This window comes from Tupaia chinensis, unplaced genomic scaffold, assembly GCF_000334495.1.
Source record: "Tupaia chinensis unplaced genomic scaffold, TupChi_1.0 Scaffold000127_2, whole genome shotgun sequence".
Lineage (NCBI taxonomy): Eukaryota > Metazoa > Chordata > Mammalia > Scandentia > Tupaiidae > Tupaia > Tupaia belangeri.
In genome coordinates this window covers 3096233-3122594 of record NW_006159596.1, presented here as the reverse complement: position 1 = coordinate 3122594, position 26362 = coordinate 3096233, and the positions used below count along the sequence as shown (strand labels likewise).

Below are 26362 nucleotides of genomic sequence, written 5' to 3'. Positions count from 1 at the left end.
CAGGAATGGAATTCCCAACTTTAATGACCCATTGTTTAGAAAATTAGCAACTATCATCTTCTGGTGCCCATAAAGCACATTTTAGGTTGTGCTTCAGCAATGCAAAGAGCTCTTTTAGCCTTTACTTCTATTTTTTAAATATCTAAACATCTCTTAACACTTAAAGAAAATATGCTATTTAAATTATACAGCTATTTAGAGATTTTTCCTTTTTGCTTAGTTAAGTGCACAGAATAAAACTTGACTCTTACAGCACAAGAAAAGTGATGGGGTTCGGACAATGCTGGTTTTCCCAGACTAGTGTTCTTTTCAGGAAGATCTGGAAGTAAGTAAGTATGGCAGACAGAATGGCTTACTGTTAGAACAGTTACAGAGAGAATCTTGGACTTCTGTAAAAATGAAACCTTAGTCTTGGCATTTTTTTATTTTTACCATTTTCAGAAACTCTCCGACAAACTAAGGGAATGTCTATAGATTTTTTTTTGCTGTTCAGTATTGTTTTACCTGCCTGTAATAGATCTCTGTAATAGTTGGAAAGGGAAATGGAATAAAATGTGTGTAATAGCAGGGATACTCAGAGTTATGTGACTCAAGAGCCATATTTACAGTCACCATTAACCTGAAGAACCACATGACTCGTGTATGACTGTTAGAGTTTAGTATAATGGCACATTCATGTAGAGAAATTAGAAGTCTACAAGTGCCACCAATTAAACATAAAGGGACCCATGTGACTACAAAACTGTGGTGTGAACATCACTGCCTTAGAGAAAAGGAAAAACATCTAAGATTGGGAGCATCCAATGTAAAAGAGTGTTTATATATGTCTTTAGCTTTTCTTTCTGGCTTGGAAGTTATAGAATGTTCTAGTGTACATAATTTGGATATGTGTTTGGACATTTGAAAGATGATCATGTTTCTCTAATAAAAATCAAGACATTATATCACTCACTAATCATGGGATCATTTGTGGATGGTGTTCAGGTTTCAGAGTAAACCAAAAGAATTACTAGCAGTTAGCATGGTGATTGAGCTGCTGGACTCCCATAACTGCAGTTCAAATCCTGGACCCAGTGGCTTGAAACTCATGCCAGGCACATGTGTGTGTGTCCAGAATTCCAAGAGGAAAACTGAGGAGAAGGGATTGTGGCATGGCCATCCCCTGAGGGTGATTTCTCACTTTCTGTCTCTCTTGCAAGCACACACCCCCTATAGCAACAAAAATATCTTAAAAGAAAAGAAAAAAGCACTAGGTTCCCCCCATGGTGGTACTCAGTGCTCAAACACTGTACTCTTCAAGTTGGGGTCACTAGGAAGTCCAGGTCCAATTACCAGTCCAAACTAAAGTTTGGATGGGGGAGTATGTGCCCATAATCCCAGCTAGCCAGGGAGACTGAGGCAGGAGGACCACAGACTCAAGGCTGGACTAGACAACATAGGGAGACTGTCTAAAAAGGAGTTGGGCCTGGTGACATGTATTTTTGGTCCCAATTGGGAGGCTGAGGCAAGAAGATGGTCACAGTCAGACCCTACCTAAGAAAAAAAAAAAAAAAAGAACAGAGAACCTCTAGTTAAGTATTCGTATAACTGGTTTATCAAAGACTTAACTCAGTCGATAGATCACTATAGAATGGTATTTCTTTGATCTTTAATCACATATCCCATTTACAGATGTTCTGTTAAATGCCATTTTTCATTCCTTTACCACATCTGGAAGATTCCTTAGTGCTCCAATAACTTTAAGATTGAGTAGGATGCAGTTAATGAGGCAAGATGCTTCCTCTGACAACACCTAGAAAAAGTTCCAGACAGATTACAAAAATCACATGCTTGAAATCATCTTTGAGCCCTGGAAGCAAAAGTGACTAGATTAAATTTCCAGAGAAAGGAGGACCTTTCATTGTTGAGTTATCGGGAGCCATAATTTTTCATCTAAGAACATTTCTGACTCTCAGAGTGTGCTGAGGAATAAGCCTTTGTCCAGACACAGGGCTGCCGCTGCTTGGGGAAAGAGAAATCAGGAAAAATTTCTTCAGCAGTTGTGTTGGATAAAGTGAGAATGGAGACTTCAAGGACCTTAAATAAATGGACACTTTTTCTCAGAAGAGATTTGCTAAGTTCTGATGCCTTGCAGGAGGCTAAAGTACAGGCCAACAGCTCATGGAATGCAGATTGAAACCTCACAGTGCTTTGAAAACGCAGAGGGAGGCTGAGAACAAGCAAGACACAAATCCTAGAGGGACTGCTGAGTTGACACGGAGGAACTAAAAAGCCATTTTTTTTCACCTGGGGCCATTCACAGAACCTCCCTATAGCTAGAAGTCTGAATATCACAGCTTTGCTTAACAAAAAGTGGCAGCTGGCAAAGAGAGAGCTCAGCACAGATTCAGGTTTTCATGTCATACTGGAATGACAAATTTAGAGACCACAGGGTAGCCAAATGCAAGGCTGGTCTTCTTCTAAAGACATTCGTGTACTTTTGAGGCAATGCTAGAGAGGTATATTAGAAGCACTGAGAATCTCCTACATTCCTTCAAAACTGAGAAGCAAAGACCAGCCAGACACCTGTTTGAAAGTCTGAGAGGATCGTACCATACAGCATGGGTAGACTGAGTGTCTGCTAGGCCTGCTCACAGTAAATGCCACAGACTGGATGGCTTACACCAGCAATCCCCAATACCTCTGTTAGGAACTGGGCCACACAGCAAGAGGTGAGTGGCAGGCAAGCCAAGATTCATCTGTATTTACAGCTGCTCCCCATTGCTCACATTACCACCTGTGCTCCACTTCCTGTCAGATCAGCAGCGGCATTCAATTCTCACAGGGGTGCAAACCCTATTGTGAACTGCACATGTGAGGTTGTGTGCTCTCATAAACCATCGCCTGCCCTCCATTCATGGAAAAATGGTCTTCCATAAAACTGGTTCCTGGTGCCAAAAAGACTGGGAATTATTGGGTTACATAATTACATTTTTAAATATTTTCTCTCAGTTCTAGATTCTAGAAGTCCAAGGTCAAAGGGCTGGGAAGTTAGTTTCCTCTAATGGCTCTCTCCTTGCAGATGGCCATCCTCTTGCTGCCTCATCATGTGCAGCAGCTTTCCTGGTGTCTCTTCCTCCTCTTATAAGGACGCCAGTCATATTAGATTAGGGCCCAGCCCTAAAATTTCCATTTTTTGGATGAAATTAAACTTTTTTTCCTCCCAGTTAGTGCTTTATACACTCTAGCAAAAACAAAAACAAAAACAAAAAACCAAGAACAACAAAAAACTTTGATTATCCCAGTCATGAAGATATTCTTTTAGATTTCCACCTAGAGTTAGAATTTCTAATTCTGGATTAAGCTTTAGAATTTTTTTTCATTTATTTTTTAAGTTTTGCATTTATAATCCATAGTCATTCCAAAAATAAGGTTTATTTATTTATTTGCATTCTATCAGGCTATAATGTAGAGAATCAACATTAGTTTTTTTAATACAAATATCCATGAATTCCAATACTGTTTGATGCATAGTAACATTGCTATCTCTCCACTGAATTATATTGAATTTTCTTGAAAATCAATTGATCATTTGTATTTGGGTCTGTTTAGGGACTTTTTTTTTTTGTGGTTTCCCAAGTTTATTTATTCCTTTTTTTTCTTTTTTTCATTTTTAACTTCATCCCTTTAAAGGCCCTGTCTCCAAATACAACCCCATTTGGAGGGAACACAATACAGTCTGCAACACTGAGTCTTAGCAAAGGCTAGTCCAACTGTGTCCCTGCCCATGACCACCTACAGACCAGTAGGTGATGAGTATCCTCACAGAAGTCTGAGGAACATTGCCTAAAAAGCTCTCAGATCCCTTCCAGCTCTAAGATTCTGTTAGGTGTGTGTCATTTTCAAAGAGAGCCTTATTTCATGGTGTAATCATTGCATGATGCATTTTTGAGACATCTTATGATTTAGTGCTAGTTTTGAGATTCACATTGACAGAAAACAATCTCATTTATTTCAGAGCAGTAATTCTTAACCTAACTTTGGCTGCACATTGGAATCAAGTAGAGAGTGAGCCTTAAAAAAATACTGATACCCAAATCCTTCCTTTGGGATTCTGATTTAGTTATTCTTGGGTATAGCTTGTGAATTGGCATTAAAAGCAAATGCAGAAACAAAAACATGGCCTACCCTAGGAGCCTAGTGAATAAAGGAACTAAATCCCACATTGCCAACTGTGGTTCAAATCCCAGCCCTTGCAGCTCAAAAAGTACTCCAAGTATGAGTGCATGCATGCTCAAAATCCTGATGGTATGGAGAAATTGAAGAGAAGGATTATGACACAAACACACCCCATTGGGGTATGCTTTCTCTCTCTCTCTGTCTCACTCTGTGTCTCTGTCTCTGTTTCTCTGGTGACTACATACATCCTCTGGCAATTATAAAGAAGGCATATTCCAAATTATTTCAATGTGTGGTTAAGTTTAATAACAAATGAATTAGATTAGCATGTTTTTTTGCATTGCTTTTACTAAAATACTGGCAGACCTGCTTTGACCTATCCACTTTATTTACCGTACATGTTTCTGATAAAAATAAGAAAATGAGAATAATAATCTCCTTCAAAGGAATTAGCATCTATCTATAGTTAGTAGTTGAAGGAATCTTTCTTAGGAATTTCCAGTCATTTTTTGCTAGATGCTACTCCTTATAGATGGGAAGTATGATTTCCATTTTACCATTTTATCAGAATTCTTTCCATTTCCTTATCTTTTATACCTAACTCACTTTTTATAAAATAATCTGTGTGAAGTCTTTGGGCATGTGAGTTTATAACACTATTACAATACTTCTTTTTGAGATAGTAATCTAGAAGTTAAAAATACTCAAGAAGAAAAAAAACTTAAGAAGTATTTGCCTTAGGGCACATGCGCTTTCCAGAGAGAGAGACAGAGACAGAGACAGTGAAAGGGAAAGTGAGAAATCACCTCCTGGGGGAATGGCTATCCCACAGTCCCTTCTTCTTCATTCTTCTCCCAGGATCTTAGGCACGCACACACACATGCCCAGTGTTGCGTTTCAAGTCACTAAGCCTGGAACTTAAACTGTGGTACACAATATGGAAGTTCAGTGATGTAACTGCTATGCCACCTGCTTGTCCCTCAAGAAGAAATTTTAAATGTACTCCCCGGGGATATTTCCAATAAAATTTCCTGTTGTGTAGGTGGTTTTTCTAGGTTAATTCTGAGATTCCTTCCATCTCTAATTCTGTAGTCTAACTTATTTACATTTTCATGTGCATTGTATTCTCAATATAAAAATGTAACTAATTTGAAAATTATTATCAAAGACTAGAGCATAGATTTTAGACAATTGAAAACTCTTAATTATTATTAGATGTCTTCTATGTTATTGTTATTGTGGATGGCCAATTTTTTTTTCTTTTTAAGCTTCTTTATTTCTTCTGAGAAAGAGAGGTACCCCAACATGCAGTGATCTGATCCACCCCCAGCCTCAGCCAGCATGGATCACAGACATGCATGCACATACCTAGCATGTGGAGGGAGGCCCTCGACCTCAAATCAAGGACCTTCCCTTTTGGATCCAATTGGGTTACTAGTGTGCCTTTCTCTGGCTCCTCTAGTTTTCTTAATCTCTTACTCTCCAAGATTGCCAGTTCTTATAATACAGGCTGAATCATAAGTACTTAATAAACATTTGCTGACCCTAAAGTAATACATTAAGATTTTTTTAAAGAATTATTTTATTTAAATTCATTAATTATTGTTATTTATATATGACCAGAAATAGAGAGGGAGAGAGAAGGAAAGTGAGAAAGCAAGTTGCCAGGTCCAGGACTCGAACCATGGTTAGCCATGTGGGAGTCCAGCACCTTAACCACTACTCCACTGCCAGCCTCTGCCTTAAGATTTAATGTTAGATATTTTGCTTTATTTTCTCATAACTAGACAATGAATTAAAATTTTTATTTAAAGTAAATGGAAGGTTTAAATTAGGCTAGCTGCTGAGACAAATGTAAGCATCCATCCAAATTTTTTATATTTTGATCATTGTGAAACATGGGATTCTAAAATGGTCCCAACATTGTCGCTCCATGTGGTACAACTGTGCCTAATCCCAGCTGTGCTGTGATGGCATTCACTCCTGTGCTTGGTCCTGTTACATGACCCAGTTGACTTTAAGAAACGAGAGAGTGACCTCATCAGGTAAGGCTTTAAGAGTGAGTGGGTCCTTCCTGAAGGTGGGATCTAAACTGCAGGAAAGATCTGATGCAGAGGAAATACTCAATTGCCATATATGAAGATGTGGTGTGACCATCTCCCCTGAAGGGGTGCTTTCTCTCTCTTGGTCACTCTTTCTCTCTTTCTCTTCCTCTCTCCCACCTCCCCATCCCCCACCCCTGGCAAATGCAGATGTCTCATAGCAAAATGAATTTTTAAAGAAATGGATGTGTTTGGGGCCAGCACATGGCATAGTGGGTATATCACTGGACTCTTACATAGCTAGCTGCCATTCAAGTCCCAGACCCAGTGGCTTGAAAAATCAAACCATGCATGTGTACATGTGTGCCCGAGATCCCAGGAGGAGAATGGAGGAGAAAGGATTGTGGCATGACTATTTCCCCTGGGTGGGGGGGTATTTCTCACTTATCCTCCCTCTCTCTCTCTCTCTCTGTCTCTCTCTAGCAAACACACATGCCCTACCTAAGGCAAAAGCTTCTTTAAAAAAAAAAAAAACGTGTTTCAATGACACAATTGTTATCATAGACATTACCAGATATGAGAGTATTCTAAGGAGAGAATGTAGGCTCCCTCCCTGCTTGGAGATATTTCTCTGGTATAACCAATACCTTTCCCTCTGCCTTCCTGCTGGACTATCCACAGGCAGATGGTCCTTCCTTCCCTACTAATGAGATATCTTTGAATGAGGTCCACACACTACCTGCCCAATGCACAGACTCATGGCAGCATGGCCTTCTCCTTTGGGGTGGATTCCAACACATTCCTGGTCTTCACCGTATCTTCTCAGCTATTCATTTATGAAAAGTGTAGCACCTCTTATGAAAAGTCTACACCTCCCTCCCACTCTTAGGACAGCAGCACCCATGTTCTTTGTAACAAGGAGGACTAATTAAGGAATGTTTCCTCTGTGGATTAAAGTGCTCTATTCAGCTGCTGCAGTGGTAGTCCAAGCGGCCTCTTGCTTTGGAGTAATTAAGGTTTGTGACATCGTCTGTCGGGATTGGATGAAAGAGTCAGTACAACTCCCTATATGCCATTAGTTTTATTTTGTTTTGTTTTCAAGGTAAATTTAGTTAGTAGATGTGAACTTCTTAGGTTGATAGAGAATTAAGGTAATTCATTTTACATGAACCTTAACCAATGTTCTAGGTGGAATGTATCACATGACCTTCTACCTGGTCACTCCCATGAATTGTTTTGCCTCACTTTGTTTGAGATCATGAAAGTCTAGATTAAAAAAAACTATGAGTACTTACAGTGTCTGGTCAGATAGACATTCTCAAGTTCCAGGAAGGGGGGCAGGGAGGGCAGTGATGAAGAAAAACAGGGACAATAACTACTGATAGGACCAAAAAAGGGAAAAATGAATTCCTAAGGAAGCCCAGTAATTCTCAGGAGGCATGACATTGTTGATGAACTGGAATATTCTAAATGCTACAGTGACAGGCATTGCTTTATTCCTTTCCCATCAAGTGCTCTCATCTAAATCTATTCAGAGTAGGTGTCGGTGACATACTCACCCCAGTCACCACCTTGTCTCTCCTCCTTGCTTCTGTCCTCTGTCTTTCTTTTTTCTTTTCCTTCCCTGTCCTCATTTTCTCTCCTTCTCTTTCCCTTCTCTTTCTCTTATTTCCTCCCTTCTCTCTGGAGGAGGTACTGTTTGTTCTACTTTTTCTTTTTTTTAGAGAATTATTTAATTTTATTATTATTATTATCATTATCATTATTATTTTCTAGTTTTGGTCAGAAAGAGAGAAAGAGAGAAAGAGAGAAAAAAAGTGAGAAAGCAAGCCACCAGTTTCAGGACTTGAACCAGTCAGCCATGGTGGAGTCCAGTGCCTTTAACCACCATGCCACCTGCCAGCCTCAGTTCTAAGTACTAAAAAGGGTGTCATTCAACAACCTACAGGGTCTGTTGTTAACCCCATACTAATAACTGACACATACCAGTAAAGTAACTGGCATTAAATGGTTAAATGGTCTCCCAAGGTGACTCAGGCAGGGTTGGGAGGATTTGAGGGACTCTGATCATGTCAGTCCTTACCCAAAGGCCTTTACTGATTTCCTGTTGCCTAGAACAAACAAATAAAACCTGATTCTTTAATATGATAGACAGCCCTCTACAGTAAATGGCCCCAAGATAGTCCTTCAACCTTATTTAACTTTCACTCCCCTGCAGCAGACCTATATAGCATCATCAGAATACACTCTTGCATGCATCTGAACTTTGACACACACAGGACACATGCTAGTTACGTAACACTGTTTGTGTATCAAATACTTTCTTGCCTAAAACTCTTACTCATCATTCTAAACCCACACTACCTCTCCTGTGAAGCCTCTCCTGATGCTCACACTCACCATTAGTTATTCTCCCCTCTAAATGCCCTGTTTCCATTATAGCTCTAATTACATTGTACTGGTGTGTTTATACATTTCTTCTACCCAATAGACTCTGAAGACCCAAAGAGAAGGAATGGGGCTTTGCCCACTAGCAAACCTGGCACTTGCTGTGTAGTTCATGTTTACCATAATGAAGATACATGGCATCATTGGGAAAGTCATGACACAGTTTTGCAAAGAAAAACAGAAAAAGGACCAGTGGATGGTGTAATGGTTATGTCACTAGACTCCCACTTAGTTGACTGCTGTTTGAGTCCCGGACCTAGTGACTTTAAACTCACATTGGACATATGTGTGTGCGTGCCCAAAGTCCCAAGAGGAGACTGGAGGAGAAGTGATTGTGGCGTGGCCATTCCCTTCCTCCCCCGGGGTGATTCCTTGCTTTCTGCTATCTGTCTCTCTCTGTCGCTCCAGTGTGCGCATGTGTCCCATAACAAAATTTTCTCTAAAAACAGAAAATGAAAAACAGAAAAATATGGTATGACCTTCCCGATGACCTAATATTTTATATCAGAATGACCTTAAACATAAAAGTATTAGAGCTATCCATCTATACTGACTTAAATAAATATTTCATATGGAAATCAGACTTTATAAAATCTAGAATTGATTTGCAAAAGTGATGTCATTGAGTTCCTTTAAACCCAGAGCTCTCCTAGTGATTTAAATAAATGCTTCAATATAGGAAAATGCGACATACATGTACTATATTTCTGTTATATAAAGTGAAAATGAAATTTATTTTCTCTACCTCTTCTCTCGTTCTCCTTCACAGCGTACTCACAGACATACACACTCAGACGACATGGCAAACTACTTCATGACTACCTTTAGATTTTTTTCATGAATACAATCATGGTATAAAGAATCTTTTTCATCTGCAGTTGATATACATTTATGAGGAACAGGTGTTCTATTGGTAATATAAATTTAGGAGCTTAATATATCATGTTTCAGGAATTATCAATATTATTTCATTATGTACATTTATCCAAAATTAAATTACATAAGTATTTGTGTACACACACGTAGGCAGATGAGTCAAAAAAAAATACTTTCTACAATTTTGTATATGTTAAAAATCACAGTTTTTTTTTTCTTTTTTTCAGTTCATTGTAATTCAAGAACATGCCTGTAGAAAATGTTATTGGGCTGTCAAACTAAAAATAATAATGTACAGGGACCAGCAGTTAGTGTAATGGCTATGTTGCTGGACTCCCATTGTAGTCGACCCAGTGGCTTAAACTCACGCTGGGCGCATGTGCGTGTGTGCCCAAGATCCTGAGAGGAGAATGGAGGAGAAAGGATTGCGCATGGCCATCCCCCTGGGGGGGGTGATTTCTCACTTTCTGTCTCTCTGTCTCTGTCTGCAGAGCACATGCGCCCTTATAGCAAAAACCTCTCAAAAAAATAAAAATAATGTACATATGCATACATACATACATGGGTATATGTGTGTGAGTAGTCACTGTATATATACTTCATTGCACTACACACACACACTTGTATTTACACACAGATTCTAAATTTTACACATACTATATGTATAGCGTGTGTGTATGTGTGTGTGTATTGCTATATGGACTGCATGACCCATTGCAGCCCACTGTTTATCTATAGTTTCCTTATCCATTGAGGCCAGCTGATGAGACACTGATATTTACACACATACAAAGAGTAAGAGTCCATATTTATACACACGCCGTAAATACAGTTTATATAAACACACGCACTAGATGACCCATTACAGCTCACTATTTATCTATTTTTCGCTCATGCCTGGAGGGCAGCTGATGCCTTTCAGATGAGACTGAATGGTACACCTGAGCCAGAGAGCAATAAAGCAGCTACCCAACCGCAAATGCTCTTAGCCAGTGAGTGCTCTGTCATGCAATCCTGTGTTGAGTGTGTTCTATAAATCATGTTGTTTACTCTGCTGGGATCTCTCTTGTCATTTATTTTGTGCTCTGGTGAACAATTTTGAGTCATAATGACTGACAAATTGGGCAAGCAATAGTGCTGGCTCTGTCATAAAGAAACACAAAAAAGAGTGTTCAGCGAGAAGTTAAAGTACGTGTTTTTTTTTTCCTATGCCTTGTGGCTTTTTTTCAAGGAAATCCAAATGGTGCTAAAGATTAGCAGGTGATTTTGATATAATGAGGGGTATTAGAAGCATCCCTCAATCTGGGAGAATGGACCTGGTGTTGTCAGGTATGTCAGGGCTAAGGGATTTGGACAGAAGTGTGATTGACAGCACCATACCTCCAGAGGTATTTTGTTAAAATGACCCCTAAAAACGTTGATCCATTAAATGCTCCTGGGCTGCTGTTTTCCCAGCCCTCTCCCCAACCCCTGCTCTCCAATTAAACAAGGTGTGGTGATAGGTTGCTCTGTATTCATTTTACTTGTTTATCCTATCTTTGTTTCAAATAAGAGCATACTACATTTGCTGTTGTTAGATGTGTGTGTATGTATATATGTATGTGTGCATATATATACATACATATAAAATGTGTGTGTGTGTGTGTATATATATATATATGTATATATATATATAGCCTTGCTTTAATTTTTTTTTCTGGGGTGAGAAAGATAATCATGACTTTTATTTATTTATTTATTTTCTCATTTGAAGTATTTTTGCCTGGTAGAACTGTAGGCTGAAGTCGCTGTACATCAGAATCAGACTTCCGGGGACTGGAAACAGCACCGATCGTTTGAAAGATTTTCTGGATGATTCTAATGTACAGCTAAGCTTGAGAATCGCTAATCAGTACAAGATATACATCTTCTAGTCATCTAAGGAGTTGGTATTTCACTTGGAATGCTTATATGAAAAGTTTCCCCAGATGACTGGTTGTTTTACATTATTCCTCCTCTCCCAATGGAGAATTGCTTGTCAAATGAATTCAGGTGATGTAAGTGATAATTTGGCCCAGAATTCTCAAGTAACTAGAAGGGATATTCTATAAGAACTGTGAGACTTGTTGCTCCTTCTGAGAATAAATATTTATCCAGATACATGGAATTACTTTCTCTGCACCACTGTTTCATTTCCCTTGAATGTTTAAGATTGTTTTTTTGAGGAGATTAAAGGTGATTCACCTAAATCCCGGATATCGCTGAACTTGACTAGGAGAAGAGGGGGCAGGGATCCAGGCAGAGAAATCAGGAAGTTTAGGGACTATAAATTTAGGACAGCTTCTCCGCTGGGCCGTGGGGAGTAGGGGCTTGTACATAGGAACCTTCATTAATGATTAACCACAGAGTCGGAACTGATGCCAGATAAAGGAAACTGAAGCCCAGCTCCTGTGTGAAGCTTTTGCACTGGTCTCTGTTCCACAGTCATACAGAAAATGTTTGTTTTTCTCCGTAGGTTAGAACCAGTATCCTACCTGAACATAAGGATCCCCCGCCAGAAGTTGGGGTAAGTGTTTCTTACGTCTCCAAAAGACATACACATGCTTCTAAGTTAATCATTTGGATTTTTTCTGGCCTCCTGTCTGGGAGCTGGCAAATAAAATGGAGTAGTTAAATGAACAGGGTGTGACTATTTGAGGGGTTACTGTCACATATTTCCTGAATTGCATAGAATTCATTCCTCCTCGTCATGGTCTCCTGAAAAATCATCCTCAAATGAATCCATATTTAGTTCAGCTAGCTAGAGAGGAGCCTAGAAACTGCCCTGCAGGTAGCTGAAATACAAGTCAGAGGCATCATTCCTGGATGACCAGGAGGCGGGGGAAATTACAGACGTGAGCTGCACCACTGCTTTCTGCTTCTTGCTGCTTAAACACAGCAACACAGGGCAAAGGGGAGGCTGCCACCATGTTCTGTCCACTTGGAAAACCCTGCTGCGATTTTCCTGCTGCATCTGAGCCTGGTGTCTCCAGACTTCAGAAGTTGGCAGAGAGAGCAAGTACTGGGTGCTTTCTGCTCAGACCAGGCTAGAGTAGGCTGTGGTGATTCCCAAAAGATACAGCCTGGGGGCTGAGTCTCTGGGATCTGTGTGTTCAGAGAAGAGGAAAAAAGCCCAGAGGTGAGTTGAGTCTAAGAGGCTCTGGGACTGAACCAACAGAAAGGCCCATTTGAAAGACCTGGAGGTCCTACAGGCACTTGACTACCTTCTTCCAGTTAGTGCGTGGAGCACTGAGGGGCTATTCCTATTCTCCTGAAAGCAGCCACTTCCCAAACCTGCAAGGGGTCACTCCAAAAATACACACCAGAACATCATCTGGGGTGACTGAGTAGGTGGCTCTAGTCCATTATCTGTCTATCTGGTACTGAAGGAGAGTCAATGGACACGCATACTTGCTGTCTCATGCCTCAAACGAGCTTCCAGTCTCTTTGTGGAGACAGGTTAAATAACTCCCTTGGCTCAAGTGAATCGTTGTGCTTTGTTTTCTGCCTGCCCTTTCAACCTCTGTGCTCTCTCATGTCCCCATCAATCTCTGTGTTCAGACCACATGGGCCTTTACTTTGCTCCTTCAAAGGGTCCAAGAAGTTCTTCCTAACCTTGGGCCTTCGTAGCTGACCCCAATCACTACAGGTGCCCTCCTTCAAACTAGATCCCTGTCCTCATACACACACGCTTCTCACAACTGTATACCTTTATGAAACACAAGACCTTTGGAAATGTGTGGCTATTAATATGACTAATATGTTGTTTTATGAAGCATTCCAATTATTTATTGAGATTCAAGGAAGGTGAGCAGGTTTAATTTTTTTTTTTTTTTATCCTAATGGTCCATTTTTACTTCCCAAATGCTCTTGTGTTGAATCCCCCTTGCTGGAAGATTTAATGATATTTTGGCTTAATTATGTAAATTTCTTTTTTTCCTCTCAGCTAAGTTCTTGGGAATCTGTCTTCTTCATTTAATTGTTTTGTTTCAGTCTTTCATATGGTTTACTTTCTCTCTTCAACCATGATAATATGCTATCCAAATTTTGTCTTAACTGCTGGGTCTGTAAACACAGGCTTATCCATCCCGCTGATAGGCAAGGCAAATGCCACCTCTTGAAATGGTCCCACCATGGGCCCTGTGGTCATCCAACCCAAGTCGCCCCCTTGCCTGGCTTTATCCTCACCATATTGTGGGGCCACTTCATTGAATCTCATTCCAGACTTTAACTTTTCCATGGCTGCCAAAATGTTGCCATGTTTTTCACATAGAATGTGTCCCATCTTTATTGCATTGCCACCACCTTTGGGACCCTAATCCTTCTTGTCAGCACTGTCACTCCCAGATGCTCCTCCCCTTTTACCTCCTTTTTCAGAACCACTTTCTCCTTTGGGCAGCATCTTCAAGACCTGTTGATGAACATCCAACTGCTCTGGTGTCATACACATCCCCTCCACCCCCATCTTCTTCATTTTAAACCCAGAGTTCCAGAGTTTCCTCTCTGATTTTATACTCTTCCACCCCTCCTCCCACCAAGTCCTGCTACCAGCTGGGCTTCCTGTGACTCTAGACCATGCAGTAAGGGGGCAGTAGAGTCTACTCTCACACGTCCTGTTCTTTTCTGTTCTTATGCTCAACTGCTAAGATAAGGAGGAAGGAAGGGGAGACAGAGGTTCCTCCTGGGTTTGCCCATGAGGGTGAGGTCTCTTTCTACTGATTTGGTGCTTCTCAGGCTAATGCTGCATTTCAAAGGCCTCTCTGTGGTAGTTGCTGAAATGCTGACTCTCCTAGGGACACAAGTGTGGATATTACTGGGGGCCTTGTTGGGTCCTTCTTACTGCAAGTTTCTGTACCACGGGGTCTGGTCGTGGGCCAACCCCCTCCACTACCCACCCGCACACCGCCAGTCTTGCTGCTGAGACCCACTTAATCTTGCAGCTCTAAGTTAGCCTCTTTCCACACTGTCCCTTTGACTCATGTGAGACTCACGTGTTTGCCATGGCAATAGAAGAGACACTGCTTGTCCCACTGGTGTCTCCTTTCTGAGCTTGGTGGTATCCCTGCTAACTCTGTCTGCAAGCTGAGGAACATCACTACTACACAGGCGATGGCTCTCAAAGGAGAGACAGTTTCCAGACCCCAGTGGAGGTCAAGGTGGTTTGGACATTTCTAAGCTTTCTAAGTGATATTTTTGGGACTAGATGCTCTTGGCATTGGCTTTGACTTTAGACATAGAAGGGTCCCCCTAGGAGATGACAAAGAGATTAGCTACATGTCCTAAATAGTGTACTCTGACATGCTGACCTTCCCTTCCTTCTAGTCCTACCCTCATATCAACTGGACACGTTGTGGCTACACACAGACCAGTGTCTCTAACCTTGCCCCTCCCTAGGCATCATGACAAGATGGTTGGCCCCAAATATTGGAGGGACTCTGAACTTATAATAGGGTATATTGTGTCCTCATCTTTGACAAAGACCCAACTTTGATTCCTGAACCAAAACCAAAAAACTCAGTTGACATTCTGTGACGTGCCTCTTGTATCTAGGAGTACTGTATTTGGTGACAAGTAACTTGACACCTGACAAATTGTGACTTTAACAGGTTTTTTTTTTTTTTTTTTTTTTTAATAATACTATAAGAATTGGGAAAATTGTCCAGGGATATGATATTTTTTTTTGAGAGATTTTTTGCTATAGAGCGCCTGCGCTAGCCAGAAAGAGCAAGACAGAGAGAGACAGAGAGACAGAAAGCGAGAAATCACCCCCCAGGGGAGGATGGCCACACCGCAATCCCTTCTCCTCCATTCTCCTCTTGGGTTCTTGGGCACGCACGCGCATGCGCCCAGAGTGAGTTTAAGCCACTGGGTCCGGGACTTGAACCACAGTCGACTACATGGGAGTCCAGCGACATAGCCATTACACTCACTGCTGGTTCTCAGGGACATGATATTCTAAAATGACTTTAGGCAACCAGTCTCTATCTACCCTTCTGCTCCTTGTTTATTAGAGTATTGTCCAATCTGGCCACTGCATCTTCAGGAGAAGAATAAAGGGCAGAAGTTCAGATCAGTTGACCCTGTTCTTTCAATTCTGGAAAACATTAACTTTCTGGAAAACATCAGTTGGTATCCTGCCACTTGTATGTCACTAGGAAAGCTGAACCTCTAGTTAGAAGAGACTGTGTACAATTCCCATTGAAACTCGATCAAGGCTACCAGCAATTTGGAGTAGGCAGAGCAGGTGTTAAGTAGGCAATTAATCATGTCTCCACATTTTTCCTAGATGCTATGATCCATGAGGACCAATGTCTCGAGTATTTTGTTCACTCTACTATCCTATACTTTGGTAAATTTCTAATTAGAAAATGTGTGTAGCCAGCAGGTGGCATGGTAGTTAGGCACTGGATCCTACAGGGCTGACTCTGGTTCAAGTCCCAGACTGGATGGCTTGTAAAAATATAGTGTGTGTGTGTGTGTGTGTGTGTGTGTGTATCCCCTAAATCCCTAGAGGAGAATGGAGGAGAAGGGATTTTGGTGTGGTCATCCCCCTCAGAGAATGAGTTCTCTCTTTTCTTCTCTTTCTTTCTCTCATTCTCTTGTGAAAGCATGTGCCCTATAGCAAAATTTTAAAAAGAAAAATTAAGAAAATGTGCCATGTATGTATTGCATGAATCAGGAAGCATATTCTTATTTTATTTTATTTTATTAATTTATTGCCAACCATTCTATTTTTTGGAACCACGGGGGGCGGGGGGTGGGGGACAGTGGCGTTGTGTGGAAGTAGTCTGGAAATGTTTGAGATAATGTTAAAATCTAGCACATGTTATAAAGCTCTCAGAGTGCATGTTTTTCTGCACAAGGAGGAGTTAATATATGTTGATTACTGTTGGCTAATATATCCTAGCAATTAACCCTTTCAAAACATGTCAATACTTCTACAGTACCCAAATTTGCTTTTGAACACAGCAAAAGGCATCAGAGTATAAGCTCTTGACCAGTGACATAGGCCAAGTAGTGGCCCTGTCTTTACAACATGCTGAGAACTCTAGTCTTGCATGGACCAGCCCTTAGTGTGGTAGTTAGAGCAGCTGGCACCAAGCATAGCTGACTCCATGGTTCAAGTCCCAGACTCAGCAGCTTGATAAAACAGTCTGGATGGATTTGTGTGTATACCCAAAATCCACAAATTCTGGAGAGATGGAAAAGGGGTTGCAGCATTACCATACTCCATGAGAAAGTGAACACTCCCTCTGGAGGAAATGGAGGGGGAGAGGCAGAACTCTTCATTCAGCATGCTAATTTTAAAGAAAAATGAGCTGAAATTTTTCATTGGGAATGTTTTCAATAAATTACATCTATGTTTTGCATTCTGCAGTAGCATTAACTGGATGCATCAGAGTGTTTTCTTGACGTTTCAAAGAGACATCAATCTGTGCTCTTAGATCTTTTGAGGTATCTTCATAGAAAATATGTAATTTTATAATAAATGACTTTAAAGTGCTTTTTAATGTTTTCTTTGGGCTATTCACCAACTTTTAATAGATTTCCTCCTAATCCCTTTCTGTTCTTGATGTCTTTTTTCAATGTTATTAGTTCTCATATTCTCTTTCTCTTCCTTTGGAGTGGAAAACAACATAACTATATTGTTAGAGTTGACAGTGAAGAAAAAGTACCTGAGCTAGCAAAAAGGGCCTGGCCTGAAAGTTACTTGTGTGAGATGTTGTATATCAGCCTTATGATACTGACTTCAGTTCTTCCAAGACCCTTTAACACTGTAGCATAGTTTCTGTATCTGGTTTTATGAGAATAGGTCAAAATATTATTGACGCCTTCATTTACCCTCTAGACCAGCAGAGTCCAACAGAAATGTGTGTGCTGCAAAATGCCTGCCACGTGTGTCATTTAAATTTTTCTAGTAACCACACTTTTAAACAAGAAAAGAGAGAGGCACAATGGTAAAACATGATGTTCTGCAAGGCTGACTCACATGGGAGCATTTCAGGTTCAAGTCCAGAGACTTCCCTGAGTACACCAGGCACTGGTGATCTAGGGTTCACTGAAACTGGGGGTAGATGACGCCATCATGCCAACCCTGTTGGGATTCTCTCTCTCTCTCCCTCCCTCTCTCCATATTTCTCTCTTATGAAAGAGGTAAAGAATAAACTTAAAGGAAACAAATATATTAAAATAATTTAATGGTTTATTTAACCAAATATATACAAAATAGTGTAATTTGTAATGTATTTGTATAAAAATTATATATATTTTTTTTCATAATAAACCTTTTAAAAAATTGTTATAGGACACATGTGCTTGCTGAAGAGAGGAAGAGGGAGGAAGAGAGGGAGGGAACGTGAGAAATCACTCACCCTGGGGTGATGGCCACATAACGATTGATTTCTTCTCCTTCATTCTCCTCTCTGGATTTTGGGCACCCATGCACATACCCAGTGTGTTTTTCAAATCACTGGGTTGGGATTTGAACTGCTTAGTTGGCCACATGCTATCTAGTCACCTTAACTACCGGTTGGCTCAGTAGTAAGTCTTAAAAATCCAAGTGTATGTTACCAAAGTGCATCTCAACTTTGCAGTACCCAGGATTTAGCACTCAGGCTAGAGGCAACCACTGGATAGCACAGTCCTGGTGAGGACTTAGAGAAATTTGAGGAGGTCCCTACAAATTGTGGTTTAGAGGAAACATATTTTAAGTAAAGGCTCTGTGTGATAATATGGGTGATTCAGGTTTGGCCAGCTTGTGACAGTGTGTGTGGGTTGGACCTCCTCCAGTTCCCTTAATGGTGGCCAGGGAGCCATTGAGAATCTGCTTTAAGATGTCAGTGTCTGGTGAGCAGCCTGGGTATCTGCAACTTGTTCAGAGTCCCAGCAGGGCTGTCAGGATAAACTCTTACACTCCTGCAGGGAAAAGCTAGGGATGGCTACAGATGCCCCACTTTTTTATACCCGGCCTGCTATTACTCTCCAGCCAGGTACGTGATTGAAATCGTGCATCAAGCAATTTAATGATCATGTACTTTGGAGTCCTCGCACCAAAATGATAATTGTGAGTGTTGCATTGTCATGAGCAGGCAGGAAAGGTCAGAGCTTCATGTTGTGGAGGCAGAGAGGTCGTCAGCAGAAAGGGAATTGCCACCTGTCTTAGAAATGAGGCACAGCATGATGGCAATGAAAGGACGCTGGACAGAGAAGCAAGAAACCCAGGTTCTAAGTTGGTCTGTGCATATTAACTAGTTCTGTGATCAATGCAAGCCACTTAACTCTTACGGGCCCTTGTTCCTTCTACTATAGACTGACAATGACTTGGCAAGCCTTCATGTCCTTTAAACATTCCATAGGACCTAATGCAAATTTGAGTAATGAGAAATCATAAATAAATACATGCATGGGCCATCCAGTGGCATGGTGATTAAAGCGGCTGTATCCCATAGGGCCAGTTGTACAGTTTGAGTCCCAGACCCAACAGCTTGAGGGACAGGTTGAGCACATATGCATGCCTGCCCAAAATTCCAAGAGGAGAGTATAAGAGAAGGGATCGTGGGTGGCTATCCCCCTGGGGAGTGCTTTCTCACTTCTCTTCTCTTCTCTCTCTCTCTCTCTCTGTCTCTCTGTCTCTTTCTGGCAAGTGCCCCTATAGCAATACAACAAAAAGGAGAATAACTACATTGACCCATACATCCTTTGTATATTGTTTACATTTTTTATGGATAATTTATATTTCTTCCAAATCTAATTTTTATTTTTAAACATTTCTTTTTCTTTTTTGTATTTCAAGTATTTTTCATAGACTTTTTTTTTTCTTAAGTAGTCTTTCCAAAGAGGATTTTAGAGTAGATTTAAGATACATTTAAGGCATTTGACTTTTGGGTATATTATCTTAATATTGATGTGCACACTGTGGCACACTTTCTATTTTCCTGAGTAGGTACAATTATAACATGGAAACTTTTTTTAAGGCAGAAACTAAGGCCTAGAGTAGTAGAATAACTTGTTCAAGACCACAGACTCTGTAGAGAGAAGACAAGGAAACAAGATTGACAATGCCTATCTGTGGGGAGTGAGCCTAAGGTGTGGAGAAGACATTTTATTGGCCAGAATTCCATATTTGGACAGAATAATTAATTCAGCAACTCACTTCTGACTTCTGAGCTCCAACTCTAGTGACGTCTTATATCTTCTTTTGTTTGTCTTCATTTTTCCCTCTGATAATAACAGCACCAAAGGAGACACTGAAAACATGGCCTTTTGAATTATATTTGAAATATAAAAAAATGACTTTTAATGAAATTCTTTTTTAATTCTATGATTATGATTATACTGACAGCCAAGATAAACTAGCTTTTTATAGTTATTCTTTTACATTAGCATTGTGTGTTATTTTTTTACCTCCATGGCAATTCAGGTTTCTGAAATAGAGAAGACTGTGGTCTCTCAGATTCATTATCTTACAATAGATCTAGTGAATACTCATATAGATGGGCAATTAATTTATTTACTTTGGATAGAACTACCATATGACCCTGTAATCCCATTCTTTGGTGTTTACCCAAAGAATAGGAAAACACTCAGCTGGGAAAATACATATACTCCATTTTTGTTTTTAGAATTATTTATTTAATTTTATTTATCATTATTATTTTTAATTTGCCCACAAGGCATGTGTGCTCACCAGAGAGAGACAGAGAAAGAGAAAGAAAATTGCCAGGTCTGGACTCAAACCATGGTCTGCCATGTGGGAGTCCAGCACCTTAAATATCATGCCACCTGCTGGCCCCTGCACATCCTTGTTTATTGTAACATTATTCCCGATCACTAAAATATGGAATCAACCTAAATACACAAAAACTGATGACTGGGTTGAAAAGTGTGGCACAGATATACTATGGAATATTACTCAGCTCTAAGAAACAAGGAGATCCTATCTTTTGATTCAAAGTGGATGAATATGGAAAACTTAATGTCGAGTGAAGTGAGCCAGCCTTTGAAAGGGATACACTGTATATCCCCACTTAATATGTACCAAATATCTGCACAATTTGGCAGAAATGGAAAGATCTGAAAATAAGATAGCATAAAAGATGGAGTGTAGATACGAGAGACTGTAATGGAGGGGAGTGAACAGTACAGAGTGGGTATTAGAGGGTGAGTGTGAGTTACAAATGGAAGAAACACATAACAGACAAAAAAAACTATAAAGTTCTCTCTTGAAAAAATATGTATTATATACATCATGATGGGTACTTTCTGTAAAATATGAAATTAGACAACCAGCAGTGGGCGTAATGGCTGTGTTGCTGGACTCCCATGTAGCTGACTGAGGTTTGAGTCCCAGACCTGATGGCTTAAACTCATGCCAGATGTGTGTGTGTGTGTACCCAAGATCCTGAGAGGAAAATGGAGGAGAAAGGATTGCGGCATGACTATCCCCCCCGGGGGTGATTTCTCACTTTCTGTCTGTCTCTGTCCTTCTGACAAAAGCACGTGCTCTGTAGCAAAAACGTCTCCAAGAAGAGAAAAAAAGAAAAGAAAAAGAAATTAATCTGAAAACAAAATTATCTTTGAGGGAAAGTATAATTTTCTAACTTTGGAGTGAGAAAGAGCCTATTTCTATCAAGGTGACACCAACAAAGACCTGCTACAACGTGAATTTATAGACAGGTTTATTGTTTAGTGTTGTAGTGTGACACGATTATATATTGTCTTCAGATTTTTGGATTTAGTTAATACCTTCTAAACAATAGATAGTCCTGATGTAAAGTTGTTTTGTAGAATAAATAACACTTATATCCAAACAACATCTCCTCTGGTTTGATACATCTTCTAATGTATGTAATGCAATGATGACCTCACCAAAATTTTCATTAGGTTGTGTGATATCTGTAAGCTCTCTTGTCCTCCTTTGAGATCAAGCACACGGTTGGCAGTTGTGTTGGAAAGCTGGACTTTTAGAGGTGGTTTCTGGTACACTGCTCACTCTCAGTGCTGTCATAGGGTTTCACGCCAACACTTGGGTTTGACTTAGAGATGCACAAGCTGAGGTCCTGCTTCCATAGAACTGCCTGTTCTGGCGGGCAGGAGAAACATTCAGTGGTGTGTAGTCATGAAATTTATTTGCAGCTGTGCCTTATGGTGTGTCCATAGTTTATGTCTGAAAATAGCCATTCCACCTGTCCAATGGCTACATTCCAGTCTGGGATGTCTGCAGCATTTTATTGCTGAAAAGACTACAATACCATGTGCCTTGTGTAAATTAACTCTGAAACCATCCATACCTACAAAATCGCAAAAGGGAAACTGAAAATAATTTGAAATTAGGGGGCATTATGAAATGTATGATCAGTTAAGACTTTTCTTTGAGTATGAATAATGCACAAAGTAGTAGTTGAAATTAACCTTGATTATCAGAGGAAGAAGAATTAAGAAAGACATCTCTTCAACATACAAAATGCTGAAATTAAGCTCTCTAGAATAGGTTACAATCTGCATGCTGTAAAATTGTTTTGATTTCCCCCATTTTGGTGAGTTATAATACTTTATAACTCCAGAAGGCATATTTTGCTATTTCTATTAGAATAACTTACTTGAAAGCTTGTGTCTATGCCATTCTTTCATTTATTAATAAATATTTTTCACATGTCTATTGTGTGCTAGGCAATGGGGGTTCATCACAAAATTAAATTAAGCTCCTTGTGGAGCTTCAAATATCAATTATTTGGGGAGAGGAGGTGCTACAAAATGAACAAATATATAGCAAGTAGTTCCAAGTGCCAATGAAGGAAAATAAAAAAGGGACAGAAATAGAGACTAGCAGAGTGTATCTGTGGAGGAGGGGTCCCCTAAATGTAGGGATCCTCTAGAGGCATCTCTGAGGAGGTGACATAAGTGCTTTTGTTTGTCTGGGTCTCTCCTAGGTAATCTCTGACCATTCCTGAAAAGTCACTCCCATTTCTGTGCACCTTGTTGATACAGTTTGAATACTTCCTCTTCCTGATTCATTCTCCTCACTTCCTAATCTATCATTGGATCTTGTTTGCACAAATCCTCTTTTTTTGCTGAATGTTTTTTGCCTAATAGTCTAATCTCTGATTTTTCAACCCTTGGTGACTTGGTGTATACACTAGCTCTTAGAGTTTCGAGTTAATTAATTGTTTAGATTAATACTGTGTCAGCATCTGCAACTTTAGAACTGAATTGTTTTTACATGTTCATCTTGAAGCCTTTTTTTTTTGGAGAGGTTTTCGCTATAGGGCACCTGTACTCGCCAGAAAGACAGAGAGAGACAGAGACAGAAAGTGAGAAATCACCCTTCAGGGGGGGATAGCCATGCTGCAATCCCTTCTCCTCCATTGTCCTCTCATGATCTTGGGCATGCACACACACACGTCCGCTTGAGTTTAAGCCACCAGGTCCAGGACTTGAACCGCAGTTGACTACATGGGAGTCCAGCGACATAGCCATTACACCAACTGCTGGTCCCTTGAAGCCTTTTTTAACCAGCTCTTTTAAAGTTTTGAAAAGAGGGAGAAAAGTTCTGATCTGAAGATTTCTTTACTATCTTAACACGCAGTGTAGATGCAGCCTTTTATGTGTGGAATAATTTCCTATTTTCCTCTGGAAAGATGCAATTGGCCTCAGATTCCTTAAGTTCAGTTGCTTATTTTAGGCAGCCTGGAAGCAGATTGGAATGAGAGAAAATTCTGGAATAAGTGGCAATGACATCTGATAGAGTATTACAGTGTGTTAGGCAGCAGTGACATAGGTAATATGGGTTTGATATTTTCATATTTACTCCTTGACCTTGAGAAACGAATGAGAAATATTTGTTATTTATGTCATATTGCGACTTTTAGATCAGAAATAGCCGTGGATATTAAAAAGAAATGAAAGATTTTTATCCTGGAAAAGGAAAACATAATTTGATGTTGTATTCTATGCATTGAGTCAAAAAGATATTTGTAGTTAGTCAACATCTGGTATGATAGGTTTAAAAAGCAATTTTAGAAAATGTAACTAAAGAAGTACCATTCTTTTTTGTGTATTGGAATGAAATTGTCCCATGCTAGTAAAAAAAGAAAATAAATAACAAAGGAAACAAATGCTTTTAAACGTTGCTGTGATGGGGGAGAAATACAGACTTTCTATTTATAACTTGTACTGAGTCCCACATAAAAATAGCTGCAACTAACAGATTTGCTCATATCTGGAATACTAAGTTGTCGCTGCCAGTGATTTGAGGAATTCTAATAAGAAGAACAGCAGCATTGGTAAATATTGAAAGTTTATCATATATTCTTTCCCCCCAGTTTTCAAATGTGGAGAAAATTACAGTTAGTGGAAAAGTCTTGGCCGCTGTATTTTTATAGCTTGTTATTTTCCAGGCTGTTGGTCTCTCTTTTTTTTAATGAACATGATGCATTTTTCACCCCTCAAGCATACCTCATGAGGTGGATATGTTATTGGTTGTATTTGTGTTAGTAAAATAATTTTCAGGCTAACAGATTTAATATTTCATTCTTCAAGAAGCTCATTTTGGGTGATTAATGGGACAGCAAAGATATTAGAACCTCAGAAATTAATAAAAACTACTCTTTCTCTTATTTTCAGAGAAGCTTCTTGGGCTATGCGAGTTTTAAAGTGGGAGAGCTACTGAAGTCAAAGGAGCAGCTGCTGGTCCTTAGCCTGAGGTAGGTCTCTTTGTTTTCAGAAACTTGTTAAAGTCTATAACCCATAGTATTGATTGATGGTCAGTATGACTGAAAGTCACAGTTCTTGTAGATGGTGGATGTCAACTCTTGAATGGCTTATGGTCTCCACTCAGCAAGGTAGAGTGAAACAGCAATTATTCAAGTTCACTTTCATGTTTCAGACCACAAAAGTTATTATTTCTCCTAGGAAATGCGATATTACATTATCATTAAAGCAATGAAATTCATGCCAGCCCTGTAGCCTATGGTTTAAGAGAGCCGGATCCCACATCTAAACCCTCAGTTCGAATCCCAGCCCTAGCAGCTTGAAAAACACTCTGGCTACATGTGTGTGTTCCCCCAAATCTCAACTGGATGTAGATATAGAGGAGACAGGACTACAGCATGACTGAACCCCATTAGGGGGTGATTTCTCCCTCTCTGTTCCTGTCTATCTCTTTCTGGCATATGCACATGCCTTCTGACAATAAAAACAAAAACCAATGAAAGGAGTGATGAAATTCTTTGAAAGTAAGGCAGTAATATACATTACAACCAAGTTATTAAATAATATCTCTGTTACTTATCAAACTGTTATTTTTTAAATAATTAAACTTCTACATCTGAAATAAGACTGTTAGAGGCAACATTTGGCCTTATGATAGTAGACTGCTTATTCTTTTTGTAGTTTATTTTATTGCTATACTATTAATTATGAAACACAAATTAAGGCAGACTCATTGAAATAGACAGTAGATCTCTCAGCTAATCTTGAGTATGAGTATACTTTGTTTTTACATAGAAGATGAGACAACAGTCTTTGGGAAGTTGCAGAGTATTATTAATAGTAAAAACAGTATTAAATAGGGTAGATATAGATGTGTCTTTTTAAATTAGCAGTAAACTTGAAAAGAGTAATCTGGTTGCTTTTCCTAACTGCATAATAACTTTTATAATTCTGTGTGTGTGTGTGTGTACACACAAAATACTGCCTTGTAATATTTGAATAGTACAAATGAAATAGAAATTGCATGAGATGCTATTTATAAATCATGAGAAGCTCTTCTTTTGATAAAACGTGGAGGCCACTCTCAGGGCATCAGGCATGTCTAAGTGTGTTTGTCCCTTCTCCAACAAGGACCTTCTCAGAACCAACAACTGATTTCAGTAGAAATGCCATGACTTACATTGTACTTGTGGCTTTCTCTTTTTCTGATGTGTTCCTTATCCTTACAGCTATGCATTTCAATCTGATGGAAGACATAATGTAAAATAAGTCCAAGCAGAAAACTTTGTGTTGGTGAATTCTAATAAGGTCGCCATCTTCTCTCTAGCTTCTGTTAGGTTGTGTCCTTTAAACGCCAAGTGTTGCTGTGGTTGTTATTTTGTGTGGAGAGACATAAAAAAACCTTTATAGTTTTGTGATGTTATTCCCAATAAAATGTTGCTGCTGTCCTTATTTTCCGTTTGAAAGGTGAAAGGCCAGCTAAAAGGCTAGCTGTCAGTGTCACTGCTATTCCAGGACATATCTATTATCATCCTAGCATGGCCCTTAGATCTGACCCTGCTGCTTCTGGATTCATGAGATGAGATGTCAGGACAGCAAACATTGAGCTAACTTAGAACTAGGTACCAGACGTTCATGTGTTTTCCAGACCAGATACATAGGGTTTTCTTCCTCATCTTGCTGATCTACAAGGCACAGTATTGAGGATGTCATAACTGCAATTAAGATTCAGCCACCTACTACATAACCCTGTAACATTTAGATAACATTTTGGAACAGAAATCAGGGGACCAGAAATTTTCGGTGAAAGGCAAATTAGTAAACACATACGATACCCTAGAGACAGTGTAAGAAAGCTCAAGTTTAGAGTATTACTCTTGGAAGAAAAAAGAAATATAAAACTTTCACTTTTAAAGACAAGAGAGATTTATATTTTTAAATTTCATACCTCTGATTCTTAGTCATTTAATCTTGATTTTAGAAAAGAAAGACATTCAACCACAAGAAGCTGAGTTTTTGGCAAACAAATAATTTAAAAAATAATTTTGAAATGGATAGGTTATTACTGTTCCCCCTTTTTATTTTTGTCCAGTTTGTAGACTTCTTTCCCT

General features: G+C 39.6%; 1 protein-coding gene and 1 pseudogene across 8 annotated transcripts in view; one reads left to right on the top strand and one right to left on the bottom strand.

Moving 5' to 3' along the window:
- The window catches only part of INPP4B (inositol polyphosphate-4-phosphatase type II B), a 957317-nt gene that overhangs the window by 643226 nt on the left and 287729 nt on the right, over positions 1-26362 (top strand). For 7 of the 8 annotated variants that reach the window (XM_027770345.1, XM_027770344.1, XM_014586328.2 and 4 more), the window contains 2 exons: positions 12019-12069; positions 24165-24244. In XM_027770345.1, the coding sequence (XP_027626146.1) occupies positions 12019-12069; positions 24165-24244 (131 nt within the window). Of the gene's footprint in view, positions 1-12018; positions 12070-23768; positions 23825-24164; positions 24245-26362 lie in introns of those variants that run through there. The other variant, XM_006144646.2, reaches the window with a different exon arrangement.
- Positions 13579-13782, bottom strand: LOC114007133 (peptidyl-prolyl cis-trans isomerase NIMA-interacting 4 pseudogene; annotated as a pseudogene).